We start from the raw sequence: 16,878 nt of genomic DNA, 5'->3' as shown, positions 1-16,878 counted from the left end.
TCCCTGCATCAGCCAGGCCTGAGTCCTAGTGAACCTAACAGGACACTCGTCTCCAATCACAGATTCCGAGAAGCTAACGCTCCGTCCTGTGCCTTCCTCAGCGTGCCTGACTGTGCCCCCTTCTACCCTGCTTCTCTCCCCCACAGGCTCCCACTGCCCTGGCTCCTGTACACCACCATTCACAGGTTCCAGCCCGTGGCCGTCAGCAGCAACGGCCTCTTCTGCGCCATCGTCCTCCTCTTCATCATGCTGCTCTTCGTCATCCTCTCCATCGCCCTCTGCAAATGGAGGATGAACAAAGTGCTGGGCTTCATCATGTTTGGCCTCTACTTTGGGTTCCTCGTGGTCAGCGTCCTCCTGGAAGACAGAATCCTCATGTGCCCTGTCTCCATCTAGCAGGAAAAGCCATATCTTGAGCCAACAAAATGGACTGTCCCTCCCCGCTCAGGGTTGTAGGCTCCTTGACCTCCGCTGGCACACAGCCCTGGGCATTTCAAGTGTTCCTCCTTGGTGGCTTTGATAAGGGGGTGGCTTCGCGCTGGGCCCACTCATTTCTTGGGCTGCTCCCACACTTGCCTCCTGCAGTGGCTCCATGCAAGAGACAAAGAGATCCCAGCATTTGGGGCTTCCCTCCCTGCACTGCTCACAGGTATTCCTCCCTGGTCATTGTCATGATGCAAAGAATGACAAAGATGATATATATACATATAAAAAATATATATTATTTATAGATGCACATGCACACACCCCTGCCTGTTCCTGTATTATACCTCTCCTTCCACACCTATAGAGTAGTACATACCTGTATACAAATACAAAGAAAGAAAAATTATAAATATATATATATATATGTAATCATATATATATATATAAATACAACTGCATCTTTTCAGGGATAGCTCTAGTATATTTCTATTACCTATTTGAAGAGGGGCATCAACCTTCAGTCTGAGCTTTACCTCTTAAGTGCAAGAGGTGAGCTAAGAGAATCATTGCTGTGACCTTCAGCCTACCTTGGACATACTGGGATTCTGCCTGGTACGGTGGATATTTTAGGAAAATAGGTTGCACGAGGGAGGGCTGGGTGGAGAGGGCCTGTAGGGGCCCTGAAATGAGCCCTCCAAAATATTCCCACAAGCCAAACCGGGAAGACCGTCTCTCTACCCCAACTGGGGTACACTCTCTGAAACCCACAGGGTTATTGGGACATTCAGAGGTAAAACCCAGGCTGGGTGGATACTGGTTTGGGGCAAGGGGGAGGTGACCAGGGCTGGGTTTGGGGGAGGGGGGGTTATATATTGCCCCAGCATGCAAGTAGAAAATATGATTGCAAAGCAAATTAGTGCACTTCTAGGACAGCAAGACTATATAAACTGAACCTATACTGTTGCAATGCATGTCCCATTATCATCAAAAGAAGGGGGGCAAGTTTAGTTGTGATTGTCATTCAGACGTATTTTGATGCGAAGGGCATCAAAATGCCTGCCAAGAAAGCCTGGATATGTACTAAGAAATACCATCCAGCAGAGGCGCTCAGCAGGACTTGCCCCCCAAGGACGTGGTTCTTTAATGCATCTTCCAGTGTGGTCATAAAGGGCTTCAGTGGCTGAAGGAAGAAATCATTGTTCCTCCAACCAATAGAACTAGAATGACTCTGATCAATACTGCTTGGATTAAGGCAGCTTCAAGATGTTTGGAAAGGCGTTTGTTAACTAGGAAGGTTTCTGGGTCCTGTGTCTAGTGGTGCCAGGACCAGGATCTGGTTAAAGCCCATGGACCATGGGTGTCTCTCCTGCCATCAGGACCGCATCTGGGACTCTTTGTAGCTCACAGAGTACACTGCAGACTACACTCAACAGCTTCTTTACACTGGCTTCAAGCCAGTCACTTCAAGGATCTGATTTTCAGAGCATTCAAGGGACATCTTCATTTCATTCATTCAGTGCTCCCCAGTTCTATTTGACATTTTGTATGATTTCTCAGGTCTACGTCAAAAGAAAATAAAACCGACAGAGGAAAAAGATTAGGTGGACTAACTTACTGAAAAACATGCAGAGTTTTTCATTTCCCCAAATCATGCTTCCTTATAATCAGTTGAAAAAGTAAATAGAGGATGGGGCATTATTCTGTAGCCTTCCTGCATCTAAGTTGGCACACACCATGGCTTCTCTCCAGTCTGTTGTGTCACTGATGCTGCTATGATTTTGCGGTGAACACGACCCTCCTAACGCAGGGAGACAGGATGCAGAACTCACAACTGAATAAAGATAAAGATCAAGCTCAGCATTCCTTCCACAAAACCTCAGCCCACTCCACAGAGCATGGCAGTCACAGGCAGTGCCCCCATCATTGCTCTTCTGAGTGGAGGCCCAATGGGAAAGCAGGAAGCCAAGATGGCTGCCACCCAGGAGGCCAGCTTCCCAGTCTCTCCAACTGTGCAAAGTCGGGTGTTCAGTTGTGTGAGAGAGACCCACGTCTCCTTCATCAAGGGCAGGATTTTGTGTTGAAGCAAGAATTCGTGTTAGTTCCTCTGAGTGAAAGAGAAGGAGTAAGTGAACATTGAGTTAAAAACCCTGATGGTTTTCCCTGTGCATTACTTGAAGGGGAGCAGAGTTGTTTATTGCAGGAATGTGTATGATGGACTGGTTGGTTGTGTGGAAGAAAGTTTGAGTAGGTGACTCTGACTCAATTGCAGATTGACTATATAAAACCAGAAAGGAGGAGGGAGATCCAGTGCAAGCCTGTTCTTATTCCAGCCCTTCCCCACACTCACCCTGCCTCCTCACTCTTTCCCATTCATTCCCAGCTCACGGTGAAGACTCATCCAGGCAGCCACAGGGCATTTGGCTTGCCTGGGAGCTCCCTTCCTAGGGAGTGTTGTCAGTCATGAAAAGTTGCATTTGAGAAGATGCTGTTTCTCAGCCCAGTTCCCACCTCAAGGGTGTGCAGTGTTGGCTCACTGGCCAGTATGCAAGCACCTCCCTGCCCCTGCTTGCCCCCTATAAGTTGTCTGTGAGGTTATGTGTTGGGCTTGGGTAAACCCAGACAGAAGTGTATAGGATGCAACAGCGGATCTTTAAAAGCATTCAAATCATTAACATAATTATAAGAAAGAACTTTCCACAACACGGTTTTCTGAGTAGTTCATCTCTAGTGCCTGTGTAAATACATATATAAATATATATATCTTCATACCAAATCTATATATATATATACACAATACCACTTACATCATCACCCTCTGACCCAATTACATCCAGGATTCAAAAGCAGGGAGCACCAAAGTTTGCCTTAGTGAAAGGAAAGGAAAAACATGCACACCAACAACCAAAGGGAACATTTCCTCCTGATCTCATAAGGTTTGTTTTGTGCACAAGTACATACAAACACACACACACATGAACCCTCCCTGTATATTTAAATGGCCAGCCATATCCCTAATGGTGACGTAGAGGCAAAGAATGCACAGTAGAAAAGTACAGGGGAAAAAAATTTAGACTACAGATACTCTGTTTTTCTGGAACGGTAAAAATATCAAAAATTCAAGCGCCAACCTCTTACTGTTCAATCTAAAATAAATGAGCTGGGGCTTCCCTGGTGGCACAGTGGTTGAGAGTCCGCCTGCCGATGCAGGGGACACAGGTTCGTGCCCCGGTCCGGGAAGATCCCACATGCCGCGGAGCAGCTGGGCCCGTGAGCCATGGCCGCTGAGCCTGCGCGTCCGGAGCCTGTGCTCCGCAAGGGGAGAGGCCACGGCAGTAAGAGGCCCGCGTACCGCAATAAATAAATAAATAAATAAATGAGCTGTATGCAAATGGTTCCCTTTACCTGCAGCAAACCAAGCAGGTCTTACTTGCTGTCACCTCCCCTGTCACCCTAGGCAGCCTCAGGACGGGAGAACGACTTGGTTCATGCTGAGAATAGCCAAATAGACCCTTCTCAATTGCCTCTGGGAATGCCCACGCCGAGTTCAGCTGCCCTCTGAACCTGCCTAGACCCTCAAGAACTGAAGCTGGAGATGAGAGGGTTTGCATGCAGCTTCCCGGGCCTAAGCTGAGCCAGGCAGCGGCAGGTCAGGAAAACACAGTAACGTACACGGACTAAGGGGGAGGGTTGCTTATCAGTTTGGCTGACGCAGCAGAACTTCCTAAAGCCTTGCCCAGAAGATTATAAAAACAGGCAGGGACTGTTTCGTATTTGGGGAAAATGCTTTGTAAGGCTTCTCACAGGTGTCAGCTGACAGGGGCCATTATAATTTATTTTCTAGGGAAGACGTGAATCAGGTGTTTGGAGGCCTTTCAGCAAAACACAGCTGCTTTGCTGATGAGACATTTGATGATATTAATGTACATCACTGCTGGGCAGGGAGAGAGTTGGCAAACTCCCCACCAATGCTCATAGCTCTTAAACTCCTCTGTGACAAGGATGAGCTATCAAGGGAAGCCCTCCACCCAAGACCACCTTAACAGAAAGCTGACCAGGGATGTGACAACAGATAGAGCTGCTGGCCAGACAGACAGCTGGAAAAGATGGGACTAATGTTAACTGCTCTGCCGAAATTGCTGGGTTGGAATAACACGTGGGTCTGAATCCAAGCATGTCAGAAAACTTCAATATGCTTTCTTCCCTACATCTACCAACAACGGGCACGCACGCAGGCACACGCGCGCGCGCGCGCACACACACACACACACACACACACACACACACACACACACACACACACAAGATTATGAGCATGCCATGCTTCCTTGCACCTGGACAGATTGCTACTCCAATAATTAAGTGACTAGTACTAATTAATTGGATTGTTACAGCTCTGTTCCAGAAGAAATAAAGGGAAACTGTTCTCAGGATGATTTCTGGAAAAATCAACTGTCTCCTGAAAGCTTGTTATAGAAGCTAGTGCTCATTCTTGCTAAGTCAGATCTTACATAACCACCTGGCTTAATATTTTTAAAAGATACATGCTGAACTCCTGTACCTCCCTCAGCAAGACTGTCTTCAATTAGTAGGTGAGGGCTTGTCTTGAAGAGAAAGTTAGTGAAAAAATAAAGAATAAGGAAAAGGAAGAAAGGGGAAATTAACTTACTTTTACCAGGATCCCAAGAAAGCAAATATCACATTGATATATATCCCTATGTAGTTTTAAATAATTACAAATTTCAGGCTTTTTTACCCAATTACAAAAGCCTATATAGAGTCCCAGATAAAAAATATGTTCCCCTCTCAAGAAGACATTGGGAAGAAAGGTAAGGGCCTCCACTCCACTAGCTATTTAAGGTTAGCTCCTTGCCTCTCTAGCTTTGTGTTTCGTTTTTTAATCTCACAGCTTCCTATTCACTGAAATATCTAGCAAACAAGAAAAGTAAGAAGGGCACACTCAGAGCCAGCTGAACTCCACTACTCATTGTGAGATTACGCTCTTTTTTTTCACTTTACTGGAAGCTTCGAAAAGGCACAGGCAGGACTTCCCTGGTGGTACAGTGGTTAAGACTCTGTACTCCCAATGCAGGGGGCCTGGGTTCGGACCCCTGGCCAGGGAACTAGATCCCACATGCACGCTGCAACTAAAAGTTCACATGCCACAACTAAGGACCCTGCCTGCCCCAACCGAGACCTGATACAACCAAATATCTTTTTTAAAAAAAGGCATGGGCTGCAGCACAGAAATCACCAGGAGCCTTTAGGTGTCTGTAGAAAACACGGGTGCACTCATGTTTGTTATGGAAGTCACACGTGCTTTCCACCTAGATGCCCCCCAGTGTGCTCACTGCTGCTTCGCCCACCTTCCTCACTGCACAGGGCATCGGCCTTGCCCAGCACCACCTGATTTCCATCATGGTCTTTAGTGGCAGTTTTGTTTAAACAAAGTGAGAGTAAGCTACAAAGGGCCCAGGAATCCACAAGTCAGCCAGTTTTTTAGAGAGAAAAAGGAGCCTCTAATTATGACTGGATAGACAACTCTGTTCAAATTAGCAAACAAATAGTGGGGACACTATGGAACACCAAATTATCTAAGCCAAAGCTCTTCCACCAAATGATTGGTTGGCAGACTGGAAAACCATAAAGAATTTTTTTAAAAAACTGATAAAGACCTAAGTGTGAAAGAGTGCCATGGAATTGGCATTGAGTTTACCAAAGGTTTAGTTCTGTTAAGAGCGCTTGTTCAACCTATCACCCTGATCCAAAAGACAATCCCTTTGCAGGAAAGAAATCCTAGCATAGATGTTCCTGGTGTAACCCAGGTCTGTCAGCTATTAACATTAACAACCATCCGTGTCAGAAAAGTCTTCCTCCAGATTCACCCCAGCCCCTCAAGGTGGTGAATTCACCTTTTTTTTTTTTTTCCTGTTCGGCAGAAAAGAGTTGCATCTGGGCACTCTTCACTGATTACCCCTGACAGAGCTGGGAGTCACCACTATGTGACCCTTTATCTATTTGCATCAAATGTTATCTTCAGATTTTTATTTCTGAGTCTTTCTCTCTAACCCTCAATAATTTTTAAGTTTTTCTTTACTTAGCCTTTTAAAATGCTTTATGTTGCTCTGAAATCACGGAACCTTTTGACTACTCATGGCACAAGTATAAGGTCTGAATAGGGAGGAATGACAGCCTCAGACCCACTGTTTACCCCCTGCTTCTGCACTCCTCTGTGCCCCTTACCTTTTAGAAAGTCACACTTCATTGCTAATTCACATTAACCTTGTGTGCCCTGTGACTTCTATATCTTTCTCCAAGACATTCAGGTGAAGCAAGTGCATTTCTCAGCTCGCCCAGTGCATTTGGATGGATGTTCTTACCTACCATGAGCCCCTCTCCCTTGGGCCTTACTGAGTCTCAGTTTGTTTCTTTCTAACCCCACTTCCAGTTTTCAAGTCTAGGTTGGGCCCAGTGCTTACTCCCCTTCCTGCTTCTCACCACCAGCCTCTCCACTTTACTTGTACTTGGCAAGTCTAATGAGCCTTTTCTCCATCTCTGCATTAAGGTGAAGATAGAAAAATGCTAGCCCCGTGGGCCTAACAACTTACGTTTTGTGTAATTGACTACTTCTTGGGGGGTGGGGGGAGGGACTCCCTCCTAATTGATACTAAAATGGGAACAGAATTCACAACTACAAGAGAGTCACAGAAATGCCTTAAAAGCACCAGTAGGCCTCGACTCAACAAGTACTAACAGGCATTTATCCTCCGGTGAAAAGTCTGAACACTGATGCGGCATTGTCTTGAGGCCCTGGTGAGGTGAAGCTCACGGACTTCGTTTCTATGGTCATAATCCCACACTCAACAAGTACTCAGAATGGGAGAGACACCACTGGAGATCATTCAGGAACTCTGGACCTGCACTTACCTGCACTGATTTACCAAAAAGAATCTATATTTTCGCTCTAAATAGGAAATGGGGGAAATGGTTGGACCACCTCTCATCACCCAGTATTGCAGTGCATTTACTTCCTTGTGTGGTGGGTTGGCTGGGAATTGTAAGATTGTTGATTGGTGTCGTGGCCCAGGAAAATGGGGTACAGTTCACCAAAAGGCTGCAAATTTGCTCCTACATTCTCACTTATTGGGTTGCATATTCCTTTACAATGGATCTGGAAGTAACTAAGTCCTTGGGACTGACAGTTCTCGAAAAGCATTCAACTAACCAAAAGAGAATACTAATTTTTTAAATCATGTCATCAAAAAAAGAGAAAAAAAAAGAAACGAATGAATGAAGTCTGAATCCCCAAATAAAATAATTTTAAGGATGAAATTACTTGCAGGAATTAAGGGTAAAAAATTCTTTGCCATTTAATTAAACAAATCTCCGATTCTTCTCATCAGGCTAAAACTGAAGGACAATGGATGCCTTTTAGGTTTTTTAATTTTTTAATATTGCACTTTATAGTATCAATACTTCATAAGAGACAACTGTCTTAATTAAAGCCATAAAATACCAATAATACATATATTCAGGGCTTCTGAATATAGTCAATCGATAAGCAGTCCATGAGTCATTCCTGTTTTGTATTGTTTGTTGTAAATTAGAGTTTATCTGTTCTGTTTTTTAAGGCATACAATTATTGTTCTAGACAATCCTAATCTGATAAATTTTAGATGTGTACTTTAATAAAACTGAAAATCAAAGAAATTGTTCATTTCACAAAAGCATTCTTCACTTTCAAAATAGCTTGTTAAATAGCAAGGTCCTTTAAATAGCAAGTTCTGATACTACAGTGAAAGTATTTCCTTTTTTAAGTTACAGATTTACTGTTTTTCAGGAATCCATTTGTTATGTAAAGCAATATAGACAGTGAAATGGATAATTAGCATATATGTACCCGGAAAATTTAAAGTTTGAGTTTTTATGTAAATATAAGATGGGTCTAAGAAGTTCCCTTATAAAAGTGGCAAATAGAGATATACAGTTTATCAATAATTTATTACACCTAAATTATAAACCTTCCTTGGGAAGAAAGCATATAAAACAGGAGACTTCATAATGCATTGGATTTTTTTCCCCTTTTCTGCTAAACTACATAATTTCTGGCCCAGTATCATAGACTGCTTACACGCATGTACACACAGATGTCCCCACAACTAGAAACTTCGTTTCACTTCATCACAATTTTTTACATGATTTGAGTAAAAGCTAAAAGAATGACTAAAAGGCACTTAATAGCCTAGAAATATCTACCACCTGGGTACCTAAATTATCTCTATAGAGTAAATATGTGTGTGAAATTGACCAACCCCATCAATTTTAGGTTTAATTGGCCATTTGCCCTAAAGAAAGATTGTCTGGATCCAGAGCCAGTGATGTTTCTGTTGGGGGCTGTTTTGTGGTCTGAAGCGTCTCTCCAAAGGGCAGAGACTCTCCATCTGGATGAGGGAAACTCTGTGGGGATATAATCCTGTTGAACCCTGCACACGAAGTTTTGTGCCCTGCACCTAGCCTGGATGTTTTTCTTCTGCTCCAGTTTGAAAAAACTCCAGAAGCAACAGCTTCCGTCTCCAAGCAATCTGCAGTCTCAAAAGTGCCATCAAAGAGTAGCAAAAACTACCTTCCTGGTTTAATGAAGTGGCTGCTAGCACTAAAACAAAGATAACTTATATTGTTGTTCTTTGCATAGTGTTAAAACAGAGACCACGTTGTCGACACCGAACCCAACATAGGCATTGCCCTAGAACTCGTAAACTGTCTTTTGGACAGGTTACCTTACAAATATCAGAATGCCATTTTTGTAAAGGATCTTTTTAGGGATAGATGTCATCTCATGCTTCCTCTGTTTGCCTCCATTTTCAAGAAGCATTTTAACCTCTATACCCCTACAAGGATCCAGTTGATGCACTTCCAAGTTACTTTTGTCATTTCCCGTGTGTTCTGTTTATTGTGATCAATTTTCGCTGGAGGAAGAGATGTATGGAGATTTTGCGTCAGTTTATTCTCTGTGAATATGTCTGTACATAGATGGAAAGTTGTATTTATTTGTACATAGTCTGTTTGGAGTAATGTGTTTCTGTCACATGGACTTCACTCTGATAAAGGGCGTTTCTTCACTGTGTTCATGTTACACTTTCCACACCTTTGTGCTTCTACTACTGGTAATCAACTCATAGAATATCTCACTTTATGTAACTAAGTCTCCTCGGTGTGAAAAGTAATAGTAATAAAATTATTGACTCAAAAGAAGTGTGGTTTTGCTCTTTCCCTGCCACCTCGGAGTCCCTGCCGCCATGGCCGAGGAAGGCATTGCTGCTGGAGGTGTGATGGACGTTCATCCTGCTCTGCAAGAGCTGCTGAAGACCGCCCTCCTCCACGATGGCCTAGCACGTGGAATTCGGGAAGCTGCCAAAGCCCATCTTTGTGTGCTCGCGTCCAACTGTGAGGAGCCTATACATGTCAAGTTGGTGGAAGCCCTTTGTGCGGAGCACCAGGTCAACCTGATTAAGGTTGATGACATCAAGAAACTGGGGGAATGGGTAGGCCTCTGTAAAACTGATGGAGAGGGAAAACCCCCTCAAGTGGTTGCAGCTGCGTGGTGGTTAAGGGCTATGGCAAAGAGTCTCAGGCCAAGGATGTCATGGAGGAGTACTTCAAACGCAAGAAATGATCAAATTAAAAAACTGGGCTCTTGTTCTTAAAAAAAAAAAAGGGTTTTGGTTTTGGAATAATCCTTGCCTTCAGCTAATCGGGACCCTCAGGATCGCAAGAAATTGACACACAGTTGTGGAAGTTTCACTGCAAGGGCTCAAAGGAACAGAGGGCAAGAAGTAGTTACTGTTGATTATAACCATTTACGGAGTGCTTACTAATGTCATTTGAGCTTTCCAATGCCTGAGGGAACCTTGCGCACTGAAAGGACTACTCTAACAATTTGCTTTTAATTAGTTAAATATATTGAAAGTTGTAAATTCAAAAGCCTAGTGTTCTCTAAGCCTTTAAATTCAATTTCGAAGTCTCGTATCAACCTATTACTTTCTGATAAAAATAAGAATTCAGAGTCAGTTTTTTCTTTGATTACACTCAATTAACTGATAACTTTAAAAGAGTAAATTCTAATGAACCCAATTTATGAATTTAATTCCCTCAGGAACTTTTTAAATTTTACACATTTAACATACCCGATTCTCTCAAACACTCCAAAACCCTGACAGTCTTACAAACCTAAAAAGCAAAATCTTCCTATGCACTTAAGCAATTCCTATTAATCTAATATATCAAACTTAAATAAAATATAATAAACCAGGCTATCCAAAACACTTAAGTGCCATTTACAATCTTAATAAAAGTCTACTACACCTTTAAAATCAATGAGTCTAGTATAATTACACATTTCAAATTATAATCAGATTATCTAGTAAGCCAGATTTATTTCAAACACCTTGAAATACAAATACACACAAAAGATCCCAAGGATTATAAAACTTATTCCTAAATCATACCAAAGTATTACTACTATGAATTTGCTTTACTTTATTATCTGTATTTCTATAACGTCTTCCCAGGCTTTGAAAAGTCACCTCACTATGGAGCATCTCTGGTAGGATAAGATGATGTAGGCGGAGTCACGATACCATTATTTATCATTTAGAGAATTAACCCAGAACATGACACATGGTTTCTACATACTACCACAATGATTCTACTGGAGCCAAAAGGAATCATAACACTCAGGCTCTGAGTCAAATTCTGTCTCTTCTCCCTAACACCATACACAAAAATAAGCTCAAAATGGATTAAAGACCTAAATGTAAAGCCAGAAACTATCAAACTCTTAGAGGAAAACATAGGCAGAACACTCTATTACATACATCACGGCAAGATCCTTTCTGACCCACCTCCTAGAGAAATGGAAATAAAAACAAAAATAAATGGGACCTAATGAAACTTCAAAGCTTTTGCACAGCAAAGGAAACCATAAACAAGACCAAAAGACAACCCTCAGAGAAAATAGTTGCAAATGAAGCAACTGACAAAGGATTAAGCTCCAAAATTTATAAGCAGCTCATGCAGCTCAATAACAAAAAAACAAACAACCCAATCCAAAAATGGGCAGAAGACCTAAACAGACATTTCTCCAAAGAAGATATACAGACTGCCAACAAACCCATGAAAGAATGCTCAACATCATTAATCATTAGAGAAATGCAAATCAAAACTACAATGAGATATCATCTCACACCAGTCAGAATGGCCATCATTAAAAAATCGAGAAACAATAAATGCTGGAGAGGGTGTGGAGAAAAGGGAACACTCTTGCACTGCTGGTGGGAATGTGAATTGGTACAGCCACTATGGAGAACAGTATGGAGGTTCCTTAAAAAACTACAAATTGAACTACCATATGACCCAGCAATCCCACTACTGGGCATATACCCTGAGAAAACCATAATTCAAAAAGAGTCATGTACCAAAATGTTCATTGCAGCTCTATTTACAATAGCCCGGAGATGGAAACAACCTAAGTGTCCATCATTGGATGAATGGATAAAGAAGATGTGGCACATATATACAATGGAACATTACTCAGCCATAAAAAGAAACGAAATTGAGCTATTTGTAATGAGCTAGATAGACCTAGAGTCTGTCATACAGAGTGAAGTAAGTCAGAAAGAGAAAGACAAATACCATATGCTAATACATATATATGGAATTTAAGAAAAAAAATGTCATGAAGAACCTAGGGGTAAGACAGGAATAAAGACACAGACCTACTAGAGAATGGACTTGAAGATATGGGGAGGGGGAAGGGTAAGCTGTGACAAAGCGAGAGAGAGGCATGGGCGTATATACACTTTTGGGGGGGTTAGGCAGGGTTGTTTTTGGGTTTGGGGGGTTTGGGGGTGTTTTTTGCTGGCCGTGGGGCTTGAAGAATCTTAGTTCCCCAACCAGGGATTGAACCACACACGCCCTTGACGGTGAAAGTGCCGAGTCCTGAGCACTGGACCGCCAGGGAATTCCCCAGAGGACTGGTTTGTAAGTTTGGCCACAGTGAAGATTTATGGCAGTGAAAACACCTGATTTCCTACAGCACAGCAGCCCTGCTTGGGTTTGGTCTTGGTTGGGTTTTTTTTTTTTTACTACTCACTCTCAACCTTTTGTAATACCATTTTCTAAACTTATTGTTGAGTGTAGCCTCAGCTTAAAGTTTTGTAATACTAAAATCATTTGCGCTCCCTTATTTAAACAATAATCTATTGTAGTATCTGTTTGATTAACTTATAAAATGTTAAAGGAAAATATTTCAAATAAGCAATTTTCATTGTTTTATCACGGTATAATTTGTAAAAATAAAAAAATTACAAAAGAAAAAAAAATTCCCCTCACAACCATTTATGTTAGCAACTGGCTTACAAACATCTGTATAATTAATGTTTCCAAAAATAAAAATAAAACTACTCCCTAGTTTTCACAGATCCCAAGATACTGGGGTCCAAATGCATTGACAATTACACACAGAAGTCCTGAAAGAAAGTGTGCTATGATCAGAATCCAGAACTGTTGGAAAGACTGACCTTGGTCCACCTCTTCCTGTGCAGCTGTGTGCATGTTACTCAATGACTCTGCACACCAGTTCCTTGTCTATGAAATGCTACAACTGCATTACTCCCCAGCATACCCCACTCCCGCCATAAGTTAGTGGAAAGAGTGAGTCATTATGCCGTAACGTGCCTGGCTTATAGTGGGCTTTTAGTATATGTTAACTCCCTTCTGCCCACCTTCTGTGATCTTGAACAAGTTATATAACCTCCCTAAGATTCAGAAAATATTTTAAGTCGGTCCCTTATTGAGATGTCAGTATATTTTGTAAGCTTAAAGATTATAGGAATCCTAACTGTTTGTCTCAGTACGCTAACACTACACACATCCCACCTCTTCCTGGGATGCCACTGGTCCCAGTCCCCCACCTACCCTCATCCAGGAATGCGCCAGGTGACCCTGGTATCTAAAAGCCTAGCCTGGTTAGAAACAGCATACAGCGCTTCCCTGGTGGCACAGTGGTTGAGAGTCCACCTGCCGATACAGGGGACACGGGTTCGTGCCCCGGTCTGGGAAGATCCCACAAAAAAAAAAAAAAAAGAAAAGAAACAGCATACAAAGACAGATTCCACTTCAATCTAGGTGTCAGGCTCATCCAGGACATGAAACCTTTTGAGGTGCACCCAGGATTCCCACAACTTTTGGAGGCTTTGGTGATATACCTACAAATAACACACTGAAATACTAAACTTCTCCTGGTCAATCTTGCCTCTAGGGCCAGCTCATACATTAAATATATTCTGTATATTTCTGCAGGGATAGACCCAAGACATTACCAAACCAGTACTGGCAACACTTGGTAAATTATGCCACTCAGGCTGCCTCACCCACAGCAGATATCAATAATCAGTCACAGAACCATCCCCCACTTTACTTTCTCAGCTGAGCATTACTGGCAGCCACTACCAATCAGTCCCAGTGACGTGCAAGAGAAAATCCAATTGCCATGTTTTAGCCTAATCTATAAATGACGAAATGAAGACTAAATCAGCAGTGTTACTTTCCTGAGGTCACACTACTAAGCTGTAGAACTGGATATTAGGGTCTGGTTTTTGTTTTGTGTATAGTCTTTGCTGCAATAGCCAGAAAGCATCTGAGGTGTTTCACGTGTTGCCATGGGTGTTTTATATACCCAGCCATGACGCACAGCGGTGCAGGGTGGAGGGTTTGCTGTTCACAAGCCAGAGTAGCTAGAGAACTACGATAAGAAGACATCTAGTTTAAAAGGCTTAAGTTAGGTCATTAGTTAGGTTATAGCCAGACAGTGAGTAATAGCAACTTCTAACTAATGAGAATTGTGTAGGAAGAAAAGGCTTTTGCTGCTGGGATTTAAAAATGGAATTTCCAGTAAATAATAACAATCACCTCAGGGACAAAAAGTCAAGTTATGCCCAAATTCGATCACAAAGCTGTTGGAAAGTATGCATACAGCTCTGACTGCTGCCAGCAGCTAACGACCCATGTCCTTGAAATGGAATCAGGTCAGGGAAGGCTGTAAACATTCTAGCTTTCCTGTCTCCTCTCAGGAGCTCACTCAAATGCACAATCCATCCCCACAGCAGTTCCACTGAACTTAAGGGAAAAAGGAAAAGTGTTTTCCACAAGAAGAGTAATGCTATTCATGCCCATTGGCCTGATTCAGGGATGGCCGTTAGGAGAGTCTGGGCAGTAAGGGGAAGACCCTGTCCCCAACATCCTCAGATTCCCCCTCCATCCCCCGACTATTGTCTAGAATTTCATCTTAGTGCCTTGTCTCTCCAGCTCAGGGATTCTCAACAAAGAGGTGGCACCCAAAGGGCATATCAGAAATTGCCGGGGGCTTTTTAAAACCTGACCCCACCTCCGGCTGCCCTCTCCAACCTGGCCAACGTGTACGCTCCCAGGCAAGAGCCGTAGCAAGCTCTACCTAAGCTGCAGCAGTGCTGTGTGGAAAAAGGATCGAGAATCCTGCTTCGTCTAAGGCCCTGATCCCTGTAGAAATTGTAACTGGCTCTAGGAAGAGTCCATGCCTGGAAGTTTCTACAAATGACCTTGTATTTATTCATGCATTCAATCATGGGTTGTCAGGACCTACAACGTGCCAGATATAGGCGTTAGCACTGGGGGCCTGGAGGAGACTAAGTTCCAGCCCCTCTTCTTAAAGACTTTGTAGTCTGCAGAGGAAGATAAACACGTCACCAATCAGGACTTGTACTGGAATAAGCAGCCTAGAGGGTGGTTAAGAAGCCAGACGGCCTGGGTTTGAATCTCAGCTCTGCCAGTTACCAGCTCAGTGACCTAAACCTCTGTGTGCCTCACTTGTTCCATCTGTGACCTCATGAGAATTGTTTTATGTGGGTTAAATCAGCTAATTTTTTTTGGAACACCCCTACCACAGTGCCTATCTCATAGTAAGCTATATGCCCCACTTGATAAATCTGTGCTATAAATAAGTGTCTTGACGTCAGCTGAGCCCACAGGACAGTGTTTTAAGTCCATCTGAGGGTTCAGGGAAATCTTCGGAGAAAACATGACTCCTGACTGCAGGTGGGGGATGAGAAGTCTGATGAGGAAACCCTTACACCAAGTGATAAACGAAAACACGTGGCATTTGGGGGAACAATGTTCAGTACGGCTGGAAGGGTAGGGTCTGCTGGAGAGTGGAGAGACAGAAGCTGAAAAGGTGGGCGGTAGCAGACTGCAGGGGAGCCTTGTCCAACCCACCAAGCAACCTGGACCTCATGCCACCAGAGCTTCTTCACCAGCACACGACATGGTTGATCGGGCTTAAGAAAGCCCTCTGCACATACTGAAAAGAAATGGCGCCTTGGCTTTGTTTCACCCTGAAGCTGGGAGTGAGGAGTTCGGGGCTGTAAAAGAACCCAGAGTGGCAACGCGCTGATAGTTGTTGAGGCTGGATGATGGCTACATGGGGGTTCACGATACTATTCTGTTTCTATGTCTTTGCAGTCTTCCATTATAAACAATTATCTTGAAAGGGCGGCTGGGAGAAAGCTCTTAGGCACCACCAGTCTCTGCTCTTATCAGTCACTTGCGCCTCAGTGTGAAAGGAGGAAAGTTTTGATGGACGTGAAGTGGAAGCAGGGGGTGCCTGAGGTAGGAAGGGGCAAGAAAAGCAAAACTGAGCAGGAAAAGGCTATCACCAGGGAGGCTGGGCTGCCCGACATCAGTCAGCCTCCTTCCCCTCCTGCATGTTTCCCGTACCCCTACCTGGATATCATGCCCGACACAAATTTTAGCAATCAGCTCTCTGTACTCTCAAGGCCAGGCCACCTCTGCTCTGGCCCCCTGGCTCTGATGATAATATGTTTCCCTGGGGCCGCTGCAGACTGACTTACCTCCAACGAAGGAAGTCCAGGTGCCCCCAGGACCGTCCGGACCCCACTTTAGCATCCTGGATGATGAGTGCTTTCTGAAATGCGCTGTTCTGTCCCAGGTCTTGGATCTAAGATGTATCACACCTTTTGTCCTTTCTTCAAGGACCGAGAGCTCACTGGAGGACTTTTGGTCACCGGCAGGAGTGGGTTACAGCAGGAGAGTCCTTAACTGCATGCGCCCCTGCCACCGACGCAGGGTGACCCCCCGGGAGAGTCAGAGAGAAGTTCAGCCTCTGTGAGCCCTAGGAGAGAGCGTTCTCAGGAGCCACTGATGATAGGACAGGTGCTGCTTGTTTCACAGAAAGGTTAATTGAAGCCCGCGCATGCGAGTCACGGCCCAGGAAAGAGCGAGTATGCTTGAGCGCGGGCAAGAAAGAGAGCGTCAGAGAAAACGGGAAAATGGGAACTTCTAGAAAGAGGCAGGCCTAAGCCAAAGGGTGTTTCTCGAGAGAAGGGGAAATATTCTTGTTCTAAA

At 43.6% G+C, this 16,878-nt stretch overlaps 1 protein-coding gene and 1 pseudogene across 4 annotated transcripts in view; both read left to right on the top strand.

Moving 5' to 3' along the window:
• The window catches only part of SLC24A2 (solute carrier family 24 member 2), a 247,158-nt gene extending 240,808 nt beyond the window's left edge, over positions 1–6,350 (top strand). For all 4 annotated transcript variants that reach the window (XM_060300974.1, XM_060300976.1, XM_030840581.2 and 1 more), the window contains one exon: positions 147–6,350. In XM_060300974.1, the coding sequence (XP_060156957.1) occupies positions 147–396 (250 nt within the window). In that variant the 3' untranslated portion in view covers positions 397–6,350. The remainder of the gene's footprint in view (positions 1–146) is intronic.
• A 137-nt stretch (positions 6,351–6,487) lies between these two features.
• LOC132597482 (small ribosomal subunit protein eS12-like) lies at positions 6,488–10,157 on the top strand (annotated as a pseudogene).
• The last annotated feature ends 6,721 nt before the right edge of the window (positions 10,158–16,878 follow it).

Source organism: Globicephala melas, chromosome 6 (assembly GCF_963455315.2).
Source record: "Globicephala melas chromosome 6, mGloMel1.2, whole genome shotgun sequence".
NCBI classification, from domain to species: domain Eukaryota; kingdom Metazoa; phylum Chordata; class Mammalia; order Artiodactyla; family Delphinidae; genus Globicephala; species Globicephala melas.
This window is presented reverse-complemented; position numbering and strand designations above follow the sequence as displayed.